Raw genomic sequence first — 21,797 nt, 5'->3', positions numbered from 1 at the left:
CTGGGACGCACGCGCGCTACGTGCTCCCGCCTTTGGACTGCGCCGGCGATACTTGGGAGAGGGTTGATGACGTCAGCGTTCTGGCTCCATGGCACCTCGGCGGCGGCGGGGGAGAAGCGGCGGCCGGGCGCGAGGTTTGGAGTGCATTGTGGGGGGCAGAAGGCTGGGGGGCGGGAAGTCGGAAAAGGAACGGTGCTCTCTGCTATAGCCCTTCCTACTTCCATCGCCGCCTGAACCAGCACTTGTCTTGGTACCGAACTTTGAAATTTTTTTGTTCTCATAGCTTTGGGGATTACAGAACTGTGTATGCCAGCTTGTTGACCTGTAACAACTAACTTAGTGCCAGCACTATCTTAAATACCTAATGTCATCCAGTTAAAAAAAATTAATTGTAAGGTGCATCATTGTTTTATGTACCACTAAGCAAGGAGAAACGCTTCCAATTAAAACATGATTGACTACTTATAAGTCATCCATGGTAAAATGCATACCAGTTTCAGAGATAATAAAATGCAACTCTTAGAACTGACTTATGATGAGATATCATACTCTGTGTATTGTGTTCTTACGTGCATAGGTCCACCGCACAAATTCGGTACTGTGCTGTCTTCCTCTGGATTTATCAGTTGGGGCAACTGAGGTACAAAGAGATGAAATAACTTCTACACGATTCCACAGCTGGAAGAGACAGGGCTGGGCTCTAAGTTAGACACAGACTCCAGAGCACTCTAGTAACCATTATCTCATACCACCTTAGGTAGTTTGAGGATAGATATTTGGGTGGTATTAGGGCACAAGTAAACAGAAGAGATAAGCAGGCTATGAGACTCATGCCTCAGGCCATGAGCTCACAAGGACCTCAAGGCTACATTTTGCTTTGTTTAGTTTTATGTGGCTAGAATAGCAATTCAGGAACTCACACTGTTTTCAAGAACAGTGGTGTGGCAGTTATTATTTCTTTGTAAATTTACAAAACCACCTCAATCTATTTCTTTAAAAAGATGTTTTTTCAAAGTAGCATCATATTCCGTGTGTACTCATTCTTTCTTTTGCTTCTTTGCCCGTGCTTCTTGCCCATTCTGTATCACTGAATGAAGCTGAAAGAGTTAATAATGGCAAAACAGCTACAGAAGACCCTCCACCTGCAAAGAAAATTCGAAAATGCCAGAAGATGAAAAAGGAGCCTGTGGCTGGAGGAAAGGCTGATAATGACAGGATGGAAGACAAGCAAGGTCAGCTCCCCGACATACATAGGCCAGGGAGCACCTGGGCCAGCAAGGGGGTCTCTGGGAGGGGTGAGGGTTGGGGGTGGGGGTATCTTGTTTCTTCAGCTCTTATTTCTTCCTTTCTTGAAGATATAATTAACTTTCTATCTTTTGGGCATACCACAGGACTAACTTGCTTTCTCAAAATCTTCAGTTTCCTGTATTTGAGATGAACTGAGACCTGGGCAGATCAGGAGTGCTTGGGAAGGGCAAAGTTAATTATGACAGGTTTCTGTCTAACCGTGACAGATATTTTTGATTCCCATACAAGTGGATGTGGTACATATCTGTCTTTCCTCAGAGTCTGTGAAGACCTTGCTGTTAAAGGGCAAAGCTCCAGTGGACCCAGAGTGCACAGCCAAGGTGGGGAAGGTGAGAGACTCCCATTGATTTCTCAGGGAGCAGTTGTTCATTTGTTATTGGGATTCCTGTCTGGAACATTGCTAGTATCCATTTTAGGAATGCTCTCCAAAATGTTACTAGTGATTAACTCTCTCCAAGGCTGAGTGATGGCAGGGGTGGGGTTTGGGGGTAATCATCAGGGTGTTTTTTAGCATGGTTAACTTCTGGAGTTGTCATCAGCTTTCCACACCTCAGTCTCTTTCTCAGAAAATTGTATCATTATCAATGTTCTAATGAGAAACTGCCCTGGTATGTATGGTATGAGTTACTGGTGAATGGGAAGAGGATTTGAAGAATACGGAAGAAAGGCTTCCTCTGGAACAGGTTTCCTTTAACTGAGTTAGACTGATTTGTATTTCTGTAGTTACAAAAAGGCAACATGTTTTCATCATAGGAATGACAGTTTATGTGTAGAACGTACTTTTGCATTTCTTTCCCTGGAAGATGCATGTTGGTAGAGTGGGAGAATACTACCTCGAGGCATGAGAAAATTTAGAGCCTCGCTTAGGATCTCATCAGGGCTGTGACTGTACAAATGTCAATTTTTTTCTTTTCTCTCTAGGCCCATGTATACTGTGAAGGAAATGATGTCTATGATGTCATGCTAAATCAGGTAAAGGAAGAAACTCTTTTATTTATGAGAATTTCTTCTTGATAATTATTGTTGACAGTGTCCAGTGCCCAAATCTTTAATTCTGAAGTCCCTTATGTTAGCCCCTAGGGGTTCATACTCCCAAGTACTCAGCCCTAGTGCACTCTACCTGATAGTGTAGTCCTCTATGAAAAGGAGATCTTTTAGCAGATTTTATGTCTTTTATTGAACCTATGAACCCTCTGTTCATATCATTTTGCACATTTTCTGATAGGTTTTTGGTCTTTTTTCTTATGGACTTTGAGGAACTTTATATAATGTGGAGGATAGTCCTTTGTCTATAATATAAATTGCTTATATATTTTCCAAATTTGTCATTTGCCTTTTGATTTTCCTTATGGTATACTTTTTGCCCTTACTGAAGTTTTACATTTTTATGTAGTTAAGTTTATTTATTTTTTAAAATTTACTTTTTATTGAGGCAACATTGGTTTATAACATTATGTAAACTTCACATGTACAGCATTAGATTTCTACTTCTGTAAGCACTACAGGGTGCTCACCACCGAAAATTTAGTTCCAATTTGTCACCATACAGTTCTCTATGCTCATCAGAGATATGGGCCTCCAATTTTCTTTTTCGTTTTGTCCTTGTCTGGTTTTGGTATCAGGGTAATGTTTTGTTTGGGGGGAGGTTTTTTAATTACTATTTCAATCTCTTTACTAGAGTTTTTGGTCTATTCACATTTTCTATTTCTTTATGATTTAGTGTTGGAAGGTTGTATGATTCTAAGATTTGTCCATTTCTTCTAGGTTGTCCAGTTGTTGGCATATAGCTAGTCATAATATTCTTTTATAATCCTTTGTATTTCTGTGGTACTCATTGTTACTTCCCCTCTTTCATTTCTGGTTTTATTTATCAGAGCCTTATCTCTTTTTTTTCTGAGTCTAGCTAAAAGTTTGTCAATTTTGTTTATCTTTTCAAAGGACCAGCTGTTAGTTTCATTGATCTTTACTATTGTCTTTTTAGTCTCTATTTCATTTATTCCTACTCTGATCTTTACTATTTCCTTCTTCTGCTGACTTTAGGCTTCATTTGCTCTTTTTCTGGTTCCCTTAGGTGTGAGGTTGGATTGTTTATTCAGGATTTTTCTTGTTTCTTGAGGTAGGCCTGTATTGCTTTAAATTTCCCTTTTAATACCACTTTTGCTGCATCCTGTAGATTTTGGTATGTCTTATTTTCATTTCATCTTTAGTATTTTTAATTTCTCCTTTGATTTCTTTGTTGACCCAATAGTTGTTCAGTAGCATGTTGTTTAGTAGCATGTTGTTCAGTCTCCACATATTTGTGATTTTTCCAGCTTTCTTCTTGTAGTTGATTTCTACATTGTTGTGGTAGTTTCACGTGATCAGAAAAGATTTTTGATACGATTTCAGTCTTATATTTATTGAGACCTGTTTTGTACCTCAACATATCGATATGATCTATTTTTTTGTTTGTTTATTCTTTTCTTGGATATGATCTATTTTTGAGAAAGTTCCTTGTGTACTTGAGAAGAATGTGTATTCTGCTGCACTTAGATACAATGTTCTGTACAAATCTATCTGATCTAATGTTTCATTTAAGGCTGCTGTTCCCTTGTTAACTTTCTATCTGGATGATCTATCCATTGATGTAATTTGGGTGTTAAAAGTCCCCAACTATTATTATGTTGCTGTCAGATTCTTCCTTTAGGTCTGTTAATAATTGCTTTATATATTTTGGTGCTCCTGAATTAGGTGTACATATATTGAAAAACTTGTCTTCTTAATGAATTGTCCCCTTTATCATGATGTAATGTCCATCTTTGTCTCTTGTTAACTTTTTTTCTTGATGTGTATTTTGCCTGATATGAGTATTAATTATACCTGCTTTCTTTTGGCTGCCATTTGCTTGGAGTATCATCTTCCATCCCTTCACTTTGAGCCTGTTTGTCTTTAGAGCTGAGCTGAATCTCCTGGAGGCAGCATATAGGTGGATCTTATTTTTTAATCCATCCAGCCACTCTGTGTCTTTTGTGGGGTTTTTTTTGTTTGCTTGTTTTTTAATTAATTTATTTATTTTATTTTTTTGCCACATTGGGTCTTCGTTGCTGCGCGCGGGCTTTCTCTAGTTGAAGCGAGCAGGGGCTACTCTTTGTTGCGGTGCGCAGGCTTCTCATTGTGGTGGCTTCTCTTGTGGAGCATGGGCTCTAGGCGTGTGGGCTTCAGTAGTTGTGGCATGCGGGCTCAGTAGTTGTGGCTCGCGGGCTCTAGGGCACAGGCTCAGTAGTTGTGGTGCACGGGCTTAGTTGCTCTGCAGCATGTGGGATCTTCCCGGACCAGGGCTCCAACCCGTGTCCCCTGCAGGCGGATTCTTAACCACTGCGCCACTAGGGAAGCCCCACTCTGTATTCTGATTGGTGAATTCAATACATTTACATTTAGGATGATTATTGATAGATGAAGACTTAGTATTGCCATTTCATCTTTTGTTTTCTGGTTGTTCTATATCTCCATTGTTTCTTTTTCCTTGTGTTTCTGTTTGCCAGTTTAGTTTGGTGGTTTTCTATGATGTTTTTCTCAGTTTCCTTTTTTTTAATGTTTAGTGCCTCTGCTCTAGATTTATGCTCTGTGGTTATCATGAGGTTTGTATAAACGTCTCTTAGATAAAATAGTCCTTTTTCTGCTGATAGCATCTTCATTTGACTATATGGCTTCCATCCTCTTCCTCTTCCCCTTTTATGTATTTGTTGTCTCAAATTATCCCTTTTTATGTTGTAAGTTTGTTACCACATTGATGTAGCTATAGTTGTTTTTTCTGCTTTTTTTCCCTTTAACCTTTATGCTGTTTAAACCTATTCTGATAGAGTTGCAATTTTCTGATTCTGTTTATCACCTTACTCAAAGTTTTGTGTACCTTTGCCTTTTTCTTTCAAGTAGAAGAGCTCCTTTCAACATTTCTTGTAAAGTAGGTATAGTGATGATGAACTCTCAACTTTTGTTTGTTTGGGAAAGCCTTTTTTCTCCTTCAGATCTGAATGGTAACTTTGCTAGGTAGAGTATTCTTGGCTAACAGTTCTTATCTTTCAGTATTTTGAGAATGTCATTCCACTCCTCTAGAGTTTCTTCGGAAAAATCTGCTGATAGCCTAATGGGCATTCCTTTATAGGTGATCATACTTTTTTCCCTGGCTGCCTTTAAAACTCTTCTTTTATCATCAACTTTTGACAGTCTTAATAAAATGTGTCCTGGAGAAAATCTTTTTGTGTTGAGGGAATTATATGCTCTCTTAGCTTCATGGAGTGGTCTATCAATCTTCTTCCCCAGGTTTGGGAAGTTCTCAGCTATTCTTTCTTTCTGCTTTGTTCTTTTATCGTTTTAATCTCTTCAGAAAAGTACTCCTTCTGTTCATTAATTTTATTCCTGAGCTCATTGAACTGCCTTTTTGAGTTTTCTTTTAGCTCATTGAGCTTCTTCATGACAGCTATTTTGCATTCTCTATCAGTTAGATCACAATGTTCCATGACTTTAAGTTTGGTTTCTGGAAAATTGTCATTTTATTTTCATGATACACTGTAACTGTGGTTCTTCATGGTGTTTGATGAGTTGTTCCTCTGCCAGTATGTCTGAAGTAGCAAACACCGCTCTTTAGGTAAAGCTTTTTTAAAAATCTTGATTCTGAGGATTCAACAGGTTAGAAATTAGAGGCCTTTCTTTTGTTTTCCAGTAGGTGGCGCTGTAACACAAGTTTTTGGTTTCTCTTATCGGCCCTGCCTCTAGATACCTTTGAGAGCACTTTCCACCCTCCACCACCTCTGTCAGGGGTCACCCGGTGCCCTCCTTATCACGGTTGTGCCTCCCAGGTCATTGGTGCTTTGCTGCTGCTGGTGTCACTGGCGTCACCACCTGGGGCACCAGGATGACAGGAGCCTCCGTTCGTCTGGGATCTCCTAAGTCACGCGAAAAGGCGCAGGGAGCCGGGTCGCCAGCGCCTCTAAGTTGTCTGGTATTGTTGTGTTCAGCCGGAAGCTGCCACTGAGGGTGAAGGTGCAGGGGCCCGAGTCACGGGCCCTCCATGGCTCCCCTATCACTGCTGCCCAGTTACCTGTGGCTGCCAGCACCACTGCAGCCAGGACGCCAGAGTCCTGTGCACCGCCTCACCTGCTGCTGCCAGGTTCTCTGGGGGCATGGAATCGCAGGCACCGCCTCCACTGTTGCCCTGGTTCCACCTCCTCTATGTGTCCCAGTCCACCCACCTTTAGATGTACAGATGTGTGGAATTCTCTGGCAACCTGGAGTGTTAAGACAGAGGCACCTTTGTTGAGTTGTGGATTTTTTTTACTGGTTGTAGATTGAAGGGGAGAGATGAAGGGAGCATCTTTTCTCCACCATGATGCTGATATCCCATTTTTTTTCTTTTTAATCTTTTTTCTCTTTGTTTATTTTTGTTGTTTTGGATAGATACTACACATGCCTGGTTAATGTATTTCCTGAATATGTCTTCATATTTGAATTGATTGATCTATCATATATACTTTTAACAGCTACCTAGTATTCTTTTATTACCACTCTTTTCAGTTAAAATATCATGAGCAGATAGAAAAGATCCTAAGGCCCCTTTTTGTTCTACCATCTGCGACTTTATAATGTGAGCAGACAGGAGGTAGGAACAGGAAACACACTTAACAAAGAAGACTGCCTTGGTGACCAGGGCTTGGCCTTACTGTACAAGCTGCTGTTCCTTATCATGGACTGCTCACTCTCTTCACTCAGAGTAAGTTACTCACAGGATACTGCTTTTTAGACACTAGTCACAGTTTCTCTGAATGTCTCCAGCTCAGGTCACGTTAGGTACAGGACAGATGTGGCAGTGGTTTCTGCCAATCCTCCCTCCCCTCCTAACATCCTGCTCTCAGCTCATTGTCAGATTGCTGCAGCTGACAAACCAGAGCTGTAAGTGGAACTACTGAGAATAAGTTGTCTAAACAAATAAGCATAATAGTTACAGATCTTTGGGCCATCAAAATTGTTTTCATTTGGAAAATAATTATTGGGAATGGATTGAGAGCTGGAAAATACATATGACCTCGGAAACATCTGTGGAGGGAAGTGATGATATTTGAGGTTGGGTAGAGGTTTTAGGAAGCTTCCAGCCTTTAATTCCTAGGAACTCAAAGTTTAATATAGAAACCCTTTTCCTCCTTTCTTATATCCTTACTCTCACATGAACCTGATTTTTTTGTCCCTTGCTGTCCTTTCCTCACGGCAATTACTCGTACCTGTAACCAAGGAAGAGTCATTGGTTTCTGTAGCTTCCATTTGCAAACTTCTCTCCTTTTATGTTCATATTTCTATCATCGTAGACCAATCTCCAGTTCAACAACAACAAGTATTATCTGATCCAGCTGTTAGAAGAGGATGCACAGAGGAACTTCAGTGTTTGGATGAGATGGGGCCGAGGTAATGACTTTTATTGTGGATTTTATGAATTATTATTCAGAAAGCCAGAAGCAACTGAGTGAGTAGCCAAAGGATCCTCTGGGTTTAAATTGGTGAAGTGGAGTTTCTATAACCTGTTAGAGGCTTAGGAATCAAACTGTGCTGCTTGAAATTGGGGAGTGGCCAGCATCCTCATTTGCAAGTTCCCATCAGAAAAACTACTAGCATCCTGTTGAGGCTGAGAACTGTCCTGCAATTGGGCTGCTAGTGCCGTTCAGAGTCAATAGGATCATTTCCCTAACCTTTCACCTTTTCCTTCTTCCCTTCCTGCCTATTTGTCAGATGCTAAGCAGAGAGACCTTAGAGAGCTGGCTTGTTGCTATCAGAGAACTGTTCTTGGGTTGGGGGGCAGAGAACCATCTTACATGTGGCATTTGCTTTGCAGTTGGGAAAATGGGGCAGCACAGCTTGGTGGCTTGTTCTGGGGACCTCAACAAGGCCAAGGAAATCTTTCAAAAGAAGTGAGTGCTAAGAAATGAGTACAAAAAAATATCCTTCTTCTTCTTGGATATCTCTTCTTTAAGAATTTTATAGTAAGTGTGATTTGGCCTAAATGATAATGTCTTTTCACTGTGACATTGTATGATCGGAACACCAAATTGCATCCTTAGTTACTGATTAAATCACCTGGAACTGTGAAATTGACTAAAAACAGAAGAAGCTAATATATTCAGCACATGACCAACAATTTAGGAAATTTGGGAAAAATGAGATGAGACTGTTCAGCTACAGTTTGAAAAATTATTTTACTATGATATGAAAAACTTTCTGGAGTCTCTGGGAATGTTTCTTTCAGAGAAAAGGATTGGATAGGGATCTTTTGTCTTAAATCTCAATGACTTTTGTGATGTTTGGGGCCTTTGGGAAGCTCAAGGGTCCTTTTTTCCCATTTTTTTTGTTCCCTTTGTCTCTAGAGCTTTTCTGTCCATTCAGGGTCCTAATTCAGAATCCAGATTTATGGAAAATTGATGTCGCAGGAGATAAAAAGTTTGGAGATGTTCTTAGGAAATAATTGTAAGCCCATCCCTAGTAGTAGACCCTTGTTTGTAAGATTTTCTCACCACCTTGAACTTTACAGATTCCTTGACAAAACAAAAAATAATTGGGAGGATCGTGAGAAGTTTGAGAAGGTGCCTGGAAAATATGATATGCTACAAATGGACTATACCACCAATACTCAGGTAAACTCTGACTATACGTTTAGGGAAGAACTGTTTCCTCTTAACCAGGGTGAAGTCTAGCAGTGACTTAGATGAGGTCCTAGTCTCTGTTATTTACTAAGGTTCTTATAAAATCTTAGGTCCTGTTTCCAGAAGTTTAATATTATGAATCAAGAGAGGAGTAATAAATAGTCAAACTGATAAAACTACATTAAAAGTTGCCTTCACTTCTAGTTATATACCACAGTTAAAAAAAAACATTTAATTTTGAATGCTGAGTTATAACCAGGATGCTAAAAGGATCTGTCCTGAAAACTGTCACATATCTGAAAAATGGAAAACCAGTCTTTTTAAGGTGAGAAGATTTGAGATACAATAGCTTCTTTACATACTTAATGACATCATATTTGGAGGGCCTTTTAGACTTACTCTGAGTGTTTAACTATGGGAAGCAGAAGTAGGACTGGAAGGTGGAAGTCACACTGAGTGCTCTAATGGAGCACTAATGGAATGGGCCTGTGTTCAAGCAGAGGCCGATGTTGACCTGCCAGGAATATCGTAGAGCCAGTCGTTGCAGGGAGCGTAAAATAGATCCTTTCAGATTTTATGACTTTTTTTTTTTTTGCTGTAGGGTGAAGAGGAAACAAATAAAGGTGAATCTCTCAAATCCCCCTTGAAACCAGAGTCACAGCTAGATCTTCGTGTACAGGAGCTGATAAAGTTGATCTGTAATGTCCAGGCCATGGAAGAGATGATGGTAGAAATGAAATATGATACCAAGAAAGCCCCACTTGGTAGGACTTCAGATTCTATCCTACATTCTCACTTCATATTCTAGTTCCTTTACCAGGATATTTTATCACCATCATGATTTAAAGCTTGCTGATATTACTGAATAAAGAAAGAGAGATTTGAGGTGAGAGGTTGCATGGGGGGGAGGAAGAACAATTTTGAAAGTTGAAAGGTGAGAGTCTTTGTTGGACAGGGACACAAATACAGTTTACAGGCTGGGACCCTAGTTGTGGAGTCTGATCTCTGGCTGGGTCTGCAGGGAAGCTGACAGTGGCACAAATCAAGGCAGGTTACCAGTCTCTTAAGAAGATTGAGGATTGTATTCGGGCTGGCCAGCATGGACGAGCTCTCGTGGAAGCATGCAATGAATTCTACACCAGAATCCCACATGACTTTGGGTAAGGCCTGTGCTGTTACTTCACTTTGCTCTTCTACCCAGCCAGATCCCCTACATCACTCAGCAGCAATTATAATCTTTTTAATTTTTCATTTCTAAGGAAATGATCATCTTGAATAGCTGTAGAGCCAAAATGATTTATAGATAGCCTATTTAATCAGCTTATGAATATGGGATGTGATCTCCTGGCCTGATTACAACCATATTCTCTGACAAAGTGTAAGCTACCAACTCAAGAGAGAGTGGGTCTAGCTATCCAACCAACATGTAAAACACCTTCAGGCATATCACCCTGTTTCCTATTCTTTAAGGTGAAAGTAACACACTAACACCATTTCTGTGAACTCAAATGATATTAGGTATATAAAATACATTTTATCTTTGTTGATTCTGCACTCTGGTGCTTACTTTATTTTTAGTCATCTATTGCTTTATAGAAGCCTATGACCTAGAAATAACCCCGAGTGGTCAATAGGTGTATTTCTGCCTCTAGATAGGACTTCATCCAAACTATTCCTTATTGATGTCAATACATCTTATTTTTTAAAAGTTCCCATAAAAAGGAATTTTAACTCTAGTCCTAAATGTCAAAATCTATAGTTTGTTCATTTTATCCTACTCAGAGTATATGCATAATATCTCTTTATATATTTGGAATTTAAAATCTCTTACAGATCTCTATCAAATGGAAAACCCCAGTTTCTTATACCTATTTTCTAAAGGACCTATCTTTAGTCTGTTATTTTTAGTCATGTGCCTTTTGGCCACACATCAGAGAACTAATTATTGGTTATATCTCTGTCCTAGACTCCGTACGCCTCCATTAATCCGGACAGAGAAAGAACTGTCAGACAAAGTACAGCTACTAGAGGTGAGATATGTGTGGATTGGGAAGTATTACATCTCTTGTCCCAGGTTTCTCCCACACTGATTTTCTGTCTCTTCTTATCAGGCTTTGGGAGACATTGAAATTGCCATTAAACTGGTGAAGACAGAACTGCAAAGCCCAGAACACCCACTGGACCAACACTATAGAAAACTACATTGTGCTTTGCTCCCTTTAGACCATGAGAGTTATGAGTTCAAAGTAAGAAAAATGATCATTTATTTTCATAACAAAATAAATGATCCACCTTTCCCCATCCCCCTGTTCTCTGACTACTTCTGGTTAAGAGAAAACTTTAAGGCAGAACTTCTATTTACTAGGAATTGGGAAGGTAGGGCTCTTTTTTTTTTTTTTTTGTGGTATGTGGGCCTCTCACTGTTGTGGCCTCTCCCGTTGCGGAGCACAGGCTCCGGACGCGCAGGCTCAGTGGCCATGGCTCACGGGCCCAGCCGCTCCGTGGAATGCGGGATCTTCCCGGACCGGGGCATGAACCCATGTCCCCTGCATCAGCAGGCGGACTCTCAACCACTGCGCCACCAGGGAAGCCCGGTAGGGCTCTTTTTAGCTGCCCTTGTGAGACCATTTGGGCCAATTTATACCAGAAGCCCTGAGGTTCTTCAGCTCACCGTGGTCTCTTATAGAGTCCACATCAGCCATTTTTTTCATTCTTCTTCACAGGTGATTTCCCAGTACCTACAGTCTACGCATGCTCCCACACACAGTGACTATACCATGACCTTGCTGGATGTTTTTGAAGTAGAGAAGGAGGGTGAGAAAGAAGCCTTCAGAGAGGACCTTCATAACAGGTCTCCATTTAGCTTTGGGTTTGGGAAGACATTCCCTTGCCTGAAGTGCAGTTACGGAACTTACAGAGAAGGATAGCAGAGACAGCTGTTGGTGTTTTTTTATGCTTATGGCCTATGTTTGCAGGAGAGCAAGAGAGAGTACAATAATACTGGCTTTTCCTTAGGATGCTGCTATGGCATGGTTCCAGGCTGAGTAACTGGGTGGGAATCCTGAGCCACGGGCTTCGAATTGCCCCACCTGAGGCTCCCATCACAGGTTACATGGTGAGTAGATATTGAACCCTGGAGGTGGGTACAAGGGAAAGGAATACAATTTTCTCAGTCCTTCCCCCCACCCTTTTTTTTTTCCTAGATTAGGATTAGGTGGTGACCTGGCATTGACTATGACCTTCCTTTCTTAAATTCCTAAGGATATCCCTCCTTTCTCCCCAGAAAGCAGAGATTCATTGATGCTTCTGCCTTCTCTTGGAACAGAATTGTGAGGGGAAAGGGAGAAGGGTCTATATTGTATTTCAGATAATAGAACACAGGGTCAGTGGTATGAGCCTCCCTTCTAACACAATGGGTTAGGCAGTTGACCTTGTTTTTTATTTATATGTTTCAGTTTGGAAAAGGAATCTACTTTGCTGACATGTCTTCCAAGAGTGCCAATTACTGCTTTGCCACTCGCCTAAAGGATACTGGACTGCTGCTCCTGTCAGAGGTAAGGCAGGAACACATCTGTGATTTCTAGTTTATTATTAGTTCCTGTTTTTCCAAAGAGAAAATTCAGCCACAGAACCAAGAGGTTCACCTGGGAGAACCTGAGAGGGAAGCCAAGTGCAATTTCCACTGCATTCGATTCTTCTGATGGAGTAGGAGAAGAAAGTACTGATGGAGTTTTCTGTTTGGCTTTAGAGCCATTCATTTCAGTAGGATGTGGTCATTTAAAGATCCTTTTCATTGCAGGTAGCTCTAGGTCAGTGTAATGAGCTACTAGGGGCCAATCCAGAGGCAGAAGGATTACTTCAGGGCAAACACAGCACCAAGGGGCTAGGCAAGATGGCTCCCAGTCCTATGTGCGCCGTCACCTTGTAAGTACTCAGAGCCTGGAGGGTCAGAAAACTCCTTTTGGCCAGATAAGACTCTCTACTTTCTCTATTCAAACTTCTGAACCAGAGGCAGATGTTGACACACATTCTTCCATTTGGCAGGAATGGAAGTACAGTACCCTTAGGACCAGCAAGTGACACGGGAATTCTGAATCCAGAAGGTTATACCCTCAACTACAATGAATTTATTGTCTATAACCCCAACCAAGTCCATATGCGATACCTTCTAAAGGTTCGATTTAATTTCCTGCAGCTCTGGTGAATGTTGATATTAAACAAAGCAGAGAAAATACGATCTTCAAGCAAGAAAACAGGCAACATTGTACTTTCGATTTTCTCATATTTTCTGTAATAAAGACAGTACAAATCTTCCACTGGCTTCTTTGGGCTTTACTTCTGCAAGCACATATTTCTTCTGATGTTAGTGTATCTTTATTTCCAGGACAGAAAATGTAGCTTCTCTGCATATGCCACAGCTAGCTGCAGGTTACTCAGGATCCTGTTCTGTGCCTTCACAGCAGAATAGCCTCTGTGCATTGAGGGAGACTAATGGAGGTTAATGTTTTTCCCCATTTAATACAGTTTTTCTGCACACTGGAGTTTGTTGGGTAGTATAATAGGAAGGGTAGAGGCAGCAAAGACTGAATTGTTTCCCATACAAATCTTCTCACTTGCCTTTTTCCCCTGTTTACCACCTGCAGACCAGGTCTCCCACCACTTAGCATCCTAGGTCTCAGCAGATGTCCAAAATTTTGGGTAGCACTTGGAGGACTGTCAATAAGCCTAAATATATCTTAGGGAGGAAGGGAGAGAAGGAGAATGATTTTGATGTACCCCACTCCATCTAAGAAGTACCAAAGTCTAAAACTGATCCAGAGACTTCTTGACTATTTGCAAACACATGCAACACAGATAAACACACACATACAACATACTTCCTTAGTAACAATGAAGGTTATTTAAATGAAAACAGTAGCTTGTAACTTTTTAGAGACCAGATTACCAATATCTATCAAAAATTTTAAATGTACACACCCTTTGACCTAAAAATTACAGATGTACATGTTTACATAGATGATGTCACTGCAGAATTGTTATATGCAAAAAAAACCATAAATAAGGAACTAGTTAAATATATTCTCTCATTGAAATACTATGCTGCTGTTAAAACTAGACTATACAGTTCAAAAAAATGTAAGAGAAGGGAATACTTCCCAACTCATTCTATTAGGCAGTATAAAACTAAACCCAGATAAAGATATCACAAGAAAATTATACACCAATATCCTGTAAGAATGTAGATACAGGCACAGTGGTTAATAATCCGCCTGCCAATGCAGGGGTCACAGGTTCAAGCCCTGGTCCAGGAAGATCCCACATGCCGCAGAGCAATGAAGCCCGTGAGCCACAACTACTGAGCCCGTGTGCCACAACTACTGAAGCCCACGCGCCTAGAGCCCGTGCTCCGCAACAGGAAGCCTGCACACTACAACAAAGAGCAGCCCTTGCTCGCCACAACTAGAGAAAGCCCGTGTGCAGCAGTGAAGGCCCAACACAGCCAAAAATAAATAAATGCATTTATTTAAAAAAAAAAAAAAGAATGTAGATGCAGGGACTTCCCTGGTGATCGAGTAGTCAAGAATCCACCTTCCAATGCAGGGGACATGGGTTCAATCCCTGGGTGAGGAACTAAGATCCCACGTGCCGCGGGGCAACCAAACCTGTGTGCCACGACTAGAGAGCCTGCATGCTGCAACTACTGAGCCTGTGCACTCTGGAGCTCATGTGCCACAACTAGAGAAGCCCGCATGCTGGAACTAGAGAGAGAAGCCCACAATGAAGAAAGAGCCCACATGCTGCAATGAAGACCCAGCTCAGCCAAAAAAAAAAGAATGTAGATACAAAAATAAAATACTATCAAGCCTAAACCAGCAAAACATAAAAAAGGATTATACGGCATGACCAAATGAGATTTATTGCAGAAACACAAGGTTGGTTCAACATGAAAATCAACCAAAACTGATGGTTGTGACTTTTGCCAAATGTAGGGCAAAAGTCACATGACCATCTCATTAGATGCAGAAAAAGCACTTGGCAAAATTCAACACCCTTTCACGATAAACATTCAACAAACTAAGAATGGAAAGGACCTTCTTCAACCTAATAAAGGATGTCTGAAAAACTGCAAAAAGACAGTTTTTCCCCAAAGATCAGGACAAAGACCAGGATATCTGCTCTCACCACTTCCATTCAGCATTGTACTGGATTCTGGGCACAGTAATTAGATAAGGAATAGAGGGGAGAAGGCATCCATATTGAAAAGGAAGAGGAAAAACTATATTGGCAGATTACATGATCTAATATATATATTAGATTACATGATCTAATATATATATAGATTAGATTACATAATCTAATATATATATAAAGCCCTAAACAATACATACAAAAAGAAATTAGAGATAATAAGTTCAACAAGGTTGCAGGATACAAGATCAATATACAAAAATCAATTGTTTTTCTATACACTAGCAATGAATAATCTGAAAAGGAAATTAAAATCCCTTTATAATAGCATCAAAAAAATAATTAGGAGTAGATTTAAATCATAAAACTTGTACACTGGAAATGACAATACATTGCTGAAAGAGATTTAAGAAGACCCAAATAGGTGGAAATACACTCTTGTGTTCATGGATTGGAAAATTTAATATATCTAAGATGGCAATACTCCCCAAAGTGATCTACAGATTCAGCGCAATTCTGGTCAAAATTCCAATAGCCTTTTTGCACAAATGAACAAGACAAACCTAAAATTCATATGAGATTGCAAAGTGATCTTGAATAGTCAAAACAATCTTGAAAAAGTTGGAGGACTTACACTTTCTGATTTCAAAACTTACTACAAAGCTGTAGTAATCAAGAAAGTGTGGTACTGGCATAAAGATGATATATAGATCAATAAAATTGGCGAGTTGTGAAATAAATACATGTATTTATGGTCAACTTATTTTCAACAAGGATGCCAGGACTACTAAAAGGGGGAAAGAATAGTTTTTTCAATAAATGGTGCCGAGACAACTTGGATAGCCACATGCAAAGTAATCAGTTTGGAATATTACCTCACACTATATGCAAAAATTAACTCGAAGTATGTCAAAGACTTAAATGTAAGAGCTAAAACTATAAAACTCTTAGAAAACACAGATGGAAATCTTGTGACCTTGGATTAGGAAATAGTTTCTGAGATATGACACCAACAGCACAATCAACCAAAGAAAATAATAGTGTTCATCAAAATTTGAAACTTTTGTTAATCAAAGGACACTATCGGGACTTCCCTGTTGGTCCAGCGGTAAAGAATCCACCTTCCAATGCAGGGGACACAGGTTCGAACCTTGCTCGGGGAACTAAGATCCCACACGCTGCAGGGCAACTAAGCCCACGTGCCACAGCTACTGAGCCCATACTCCTCAACTAGTGAGCCCACGTGCCGCAAACTACAGAGCCCACACACTCTGGAACCAGTGTGCCACAACTAGAGAGAGAAAATCTGCACACCACAACTAGAGAGAAGCCCACGCACTGAAACAAAGAGGACACAAGATGCAACAAAACATTCCATGTACCACAACGAAGACCCAATGCAGCCAAAAAAATAATTAATTATAAATAAATAAATAAATAAATAAATAGATATACTAGGGGAAGAAAAAAAAGGACACTATCAAGAAAGTGAAAAGACAACCTATAGAATGGGAGAAAATATTTGCAAATCATAACATGATAAGGATCTAGTATCCAGAACATATAAAGAACTTTACAATTCAACAATAAAAAGATAAATAGGGGCTTCCCTGATGGTTCAGTGGTTAAGAATCCGCCTGCCAATGCAGCGGACACAGGTTCGAGCCCCGGTCCGGGAAGATCCCACATGCAACGGAACAACTAAGCCTGTGCGCCACAAGTACTAAGCCTGTGCGCCACAAGTACTGAGCCTGCGCTCTAGAGCCCACGAGCCACAACTACTGAAGCCTGTGTGCCTAAAGCCTGTGCTCCGCAACAAGAGAAGCCACCACAATGAGAAGCCCGTGTACCACAACGAAGAGTAGCCCCCGCTCACCACAACTAGAGAAAGCCCACGCGCAGCAACAAAGACCCAACGCAGCCAAAAAAATAAATAAATAAATAAATAATTTATTTTTTAAAAGATAAATAACCCAGTTAAAAACCAACCAAAGAATCTGAATAGAAATTTCTCCAAAGAAATACAAATGCCCAATAATAAGCACATGAAAAGATGCTCAACATCATTAAATATTAAGGAAACAAAATCACAAGATACCACTTGACAAACACTAGCAGGGCTGCAATTAAAAAGACCAAGAGAAACAAGTAGTGGTGAAAATGTGGACGAATTAGAAACCTCACATGTTATTGGTGAGAATGTAAAATGGCTCAGCTTCTTTGGAGAATAGTTTGGCAGTTCCTCAAATAGTTAAAACATACAGTTACCATGTGACCTACTAATCCTGATCTTAGGTATGTAAAGAGAATTGAAAAGAAATGTTTACACAAAAACTTGTACGTGACTGTTGATAGCAACATAATAATAGCCAAAAAGTGAAAACAACCAGAATTTCTATCAATTGATGAATGGATGAACACAATATGGTGTATCTATACAATGGAATATTATTGTATTATTTATTGTTATATTGTATTATAGCTTATTATTGTATTGTTTATTATTATAAAATGGAATAAAGTACTGGTACATGCTACAAAATGGATGAACCTTGAAAACATGCTAAGTGAAAGAAGCCACACAAAAGGCCACATATTGTATGATTCCATTTATATAAATGTCTTGAATAGGCAAATCCGTAAAGATGAAAAGTAGATTAGCAATTGCCAGTGGCTGGAGGAAGGGGTGAGAGGGGAGTGATTTGGTACAATGTTTCTTTTGGAGGTAAAAAAAATGTTCTGGAATTAATGGTGATAGTTGCAGTGTTGTAATACACTAAAAACCACTGAACTATAGGGTGAAAAACAGGACTCCCCTAACACCACTAGTCCAGTGCTTCAGGCTCCGGGGAAGGGGGAACGGGTTTGATCCCTGGTCAGGGAACTAAGATCCCTCATGCTGTGCAGTGTAGCCAGAAAAAAAAAAGGTGAAAATGAATTATATCTCAATTAAAAATGCTATACTGAATTTTTGTGATATATATTTTTCCTTTATAAATAGTGGCCAAAAAAGTTGCATTGAAATATACACATTATGAAGTTTAAGTAATAAAATGCAACAGGCTCCCAAACAGTAAAATGGATATTCATGAGTCCATACTGATATGTGAATGACTCAATATATAAATAAGTGGGGAAGAGGGGATAAACATTCCTTTTAGAAGAATTTCAATTAATATAGAAGGGCTGAGGGAAATAGAAAATCATCATTAGAAAATCACAGTAATAAGTGCTCAGGCAAGATTGATGGATGAATATTAAAAAGTCAGTGAAAACAATATTTGCATAGTCTAAAAAAACTTACCTCAAAATTTATTGATTTTGTGGTGATTACCACAAATCCTTTGATATATCTCCCTCTTAGAGGCTTAACCCCCTTCCCCTTGAGTGTGAGCTAGACTTAATGACTTGCTTCTAACAAACAATATGGAGAAGGTACAGTAAGAAAAACCTGGCAAACATCACCTCAACCTTACAAGCGATCAAGGTTAACACCACTAGTAATAAGTCATGTTGATATCATTGCTTTTGATATGATGTAACAAGAAGGGCACATCATCTCTTGTATTCCTCCTTTAAATTCATAATTTCAGTCTGTTCATGAGAAGATAGCAGACAAAGCCAAACTGAGGGATATTCTACAAAACACCTGACCAGAAATCTCCAAGAATGTCAAGACTATGGAAAGTCTGAGAAAGGGTCACAGTTGAAGGATTAGACTAAGGGGCCATGATGACTAAATGCAATGTGGTATTCTGGACTGGACCCTGGAACAAAATGAAGATATTAGTGGAAAAACAGGAAATCGAATCACATATGTAGTTAATAATATTGTATCAATGTTTTTTGGTTATGTAAGATGTTAACACTAGAGAAAGCTGGGTGAAGAAGGGTATGTGGGAATATTCTGTGTAAATCTTAACTGATCTTTTTTAAAAAAGGACTAAGAGCCATTCTACTGGAAAAGCATCAACACAGGTTCTTTGAGGGTATAACTGTGTATCTGGTTCCTAGTTCTTCCAGATACATGGTAGGATGACACTTCCCTCCCCTTTGACAATAGGCAGCGCCATGTGACTTACTTTGCTCACGTATACAAAATATGAGCGGAAGTGATGTGTTTTATTTCCAGGTAGGTTTAGAGCCAACAAGTGCGTTTTTCTTTTCTTTTTTAAAAATTCTATCAGTTCCCCATATATATATATATATTTTAACTGAAAATTTGAGTCTAGATTTCATCTGACTGATTAAATATATACCAATAACCAAGACATTTTTGAGAAAGAATAACAAGGTGATACTTGCACTAGTGGATAAGGAAGAGAACAGTCGAGCACTTCCTGAACATTTACCATGTAAGTGTCAACTACTGTTCTAAGTGTTTCACATGTTTTAACTCATTTAATCCTCACAACATCCCTAAAAAATAGGCAATATTATTATGCCTATTTTACAGATGGGGAAAGGGAAGCAGTCTTGTTAAAACAAATTTCTGACCTGTCATGGAACAATACTTTCGTAAAATATAATAAAAATGAAGTACCAGGAAAATGAACCATCAAGAATTTGTGGGGGCTTCCCTGGTGGCGCAGTGGTTGACAGTCCACCTGCTAATGCAGGGGACACGAGTTCGTGCCCCGGTCCGGGAGGATCCCACATGCCGCGGAGCGGCTGGGCCTGTGAGCTGTGGCCGCTGAGCCTGCGGGTCCGGAGCACAGGCTCTGCAACGGGAGAGGCCACAGCAGTGAGAGGCCCGCATACTACAAAAAAAAAAAAAAAAAAAAAAAAAAATTTCTGGAACAGCACTGGTCCACAAACCAAACTTTGAATAGATATGTTCTGGATTTCAAAAACAAATTGTGGTGAGAGTTCCCTGATGGCCTAGTGGTTAGGATTCTGGGCTTTCACTGCTGTGGCCCAGGTTCAATCCCTGGTTGGAGAACTGAGATCCCGAAAGCTGCAAGGTATGGCCAAAACAAAACAAACAAACAAACAAACCCAAACTGTGCATAGATGTGTAAAAACAGATGTTAAAAACTGACACATGAAAAAGGTGCTTTTGTGGGTTGAAGAAGAAAAGACTGTTCCAATGTCCTATGATCCTATAATCCAGTGACTATAATTGAACTCATCCAGGCACTGGGCAACACTGAAATTGTTTAATGATAAGAACTCAGAAAATATTTAACGTAAAACCTAAATTGATTTTCCCTTCAACTCCCTTGGGGACATATTTACTTTTACCTAGAACCTGTTCTTCACTCACAGCAATTATACTTTTGCCTCGCTGTATATCTCCAAGATAAGAAAGATCACACCCTTCAGGTGGACCTGGTAAACAAAGCTGAGTCTACTGAGCAAGGTATGCTTTACTTTCTCCAGCCCCACTCCTCCATCCTCAGCTGGGGTGCCTTTGTAGAATTTTTAGAGCATGGAAGACAGACATCTAGGGCTTCCTCCTGTCCTTGGCCCATGCTTTCAGGGGAACAAAAGGCAAAGGATTGAAACCAGTGACTTCCAGAATGATGCTGTGCCATGGTTCTCTGTAGCATTTCTGGGTAGTAGTATGAATCATAAGTTTCAAATTACCTTAACTTGGACTTCTAGTCACAAGGTTCATGTAGAGCAGGTAGTCTAGAAGGTATATTTAGAGCCCTGCATGAGGCATGTGAGAAAAGATAGAAGCATGACCTATGATTAAAACTTATCAGCTGATGGCATTCCTTATGTCTTTATCCTCAGGCTGAGACAGAACGAGGCATTGTTAGAAATAAGATAAAGTCCTTCAGGTGATTTCTCCACATAAAATCTAGAATCAGGGCAAAGTAAGAATAAAACTGAGTACCCCTCAACTCCCTAAATCCAGAAAACTCTAGACCAGAGTGCAGTGATATGTCTCTGAGAGAACCCTACCAACCCAGGATACAATCCTGTAATAGCTCTGGCTTATCATACACAAGTCCTTGACTTCTTGGACACCGAAGACCCTTAAACCTTCCTTAACCTTTAGAAAGAAAGGGTCTCAGGGAACTTCCTTTCCCATAAAATAGACTTATAGGAAAATAAGAGGGTCACAGTTTACTTAAGAGGGTCACAGTCCACAGCAAGTCCATGTGTAGGCATTGTTCCACCTTTCAACTCATTTTATCTTTATGAACTTCAGTTTGAGAGAGATACCCTTTTGTGATCTCCTCCAAGAATGCAAATTACTATACTGACTAATTCTTCCAAGTCAAGTGGCTGCCGCTGCCCTGTCAGAGGCTGTGAAAGCGAGAAGACACGTTCTGCTCTCAGTGCCCTGGCGTCTCACCTCTCACCTGGGCAGTTGGCTCTGAGTAGATGGGGCTGTTTCTGTGACAGGAACCTAGTGCTGTCCTGGTTCTATCCCGGTTCTTTCCAAATACCCTGACCAGGGCCCAAGTGACTCATTCTTCCTTCTCTTCCTCTTCCTTGAACAAGTGAGAGGTCTTCAGATTTCTGTTCAAACTAAGTGCTGGTCAACATCATTTTCATTCCTCCTCCTGGTAGGAGTCATACCTTACGGTCCTGGGGCCAGAAAATGACACAAGAATTCTAAAGCATAATTTCAAAGAATACTAAAGATCTGGTTCACTTTCTTGCAGTTCTAGTAAGGATTAA

The 21,797-nt window shown here is 40.1% G+C and overlaps 1 protein-coding gene across 3 annotated transcripts; it reads left to right on the top strand.

The window, feature by feature from the left end:
- Positions 1–11: 11 nt before the first annotated feature.
- On the top strand, positions 12–13,283 carry PARP2 (poly(ADP-ribose) polymerase 2). Of its 3 annotated transcripts, XM_067028888.1 has the most exons (17): positions 61–134; positions 578–640; positions 1,098–1,232; positions 1,567–1,637; positions 2,230–2,280; positions 7,644–7,740; positions 8,165–8,240; positions 8,858–8,960; positions 9,571–9,733; positions 9,991–10,129; positions 10,936–10,999; positions 11,081–11,215; positions 11,693–11,820; positions 11,985–12,084; positions 12,425–12,523; positions 12,769–12,893; positions 13,014–13,283. In XM_067028888.1, exons 3-17 carry the CDS (start codon positions 1,172–1,174, stop codon positions 13,171–13,173), a joined length of 1,572 nt encoding a protein of 523 aa, XP_066884989.1. In that variant the 5' UTR covers positions 61–134; positions 578–640; positions 1,098–1,171; the 3' UTR covers positions 13,174–13,283. The 3 variants fall into 3 exon arrangements, with proteins under 3 accessions (XP_058913391.1, XP_066884989.1, XP_058913392.1); XM_059057408.2 differs by lacking the exon at positions 578–640 and having other exon boundaries at positions 12–134; XM_059057409.2 differs by lacking the exon at positions 578–640 and having other exon boundaries at positions 67–250.
- The last annotated feature ends 8,514 nt before the right edge of the window (positions 13,284–21,797 follow it).

This window comes from Kogia breviceps, chromosome 3 (assembly GCF_026419965.1).
Source record: "Kogia breviceps isolate mKogBre1 chromosome 3, mKogBre1 haplotype 1, whole genome shotgun sequence".
NCBI lineage: Eukaryota > Metazoa > Chordata > Mammalia > Artiodactyla > Physeteridae > Kogia > Kogia breviceps.
Note: the sequence above shows the minus strand (reverse complement) of the source record. Positions and strands in the feature narration are given on the sequence as shown.

Bases quoted from the DNA above. Each gene is read 5' to 3' on its own strand.
- PARP2 (XM_059057408.2), top strand. From the start codon at position 89: ATGGCACCTCGGCGGCGGCGGGGGAGAAGCGGCGGCCGGGCGCGAG. The intron at 1,638-2,229 runs GTGAGAGACTCC...TTTTCTCTCTAG, and splicing joins GCACAGCCAAGGTGGGGAAG to GCCCATGTATACTGTGAAGG. The intron at 8,241-8,857 runs GTGAGTGCTAAG...TGAACTTTACAG, and splicing joins AAGGAAATCTTTCAAAAGAA to ATTCCTTGACAAAACAAAAA.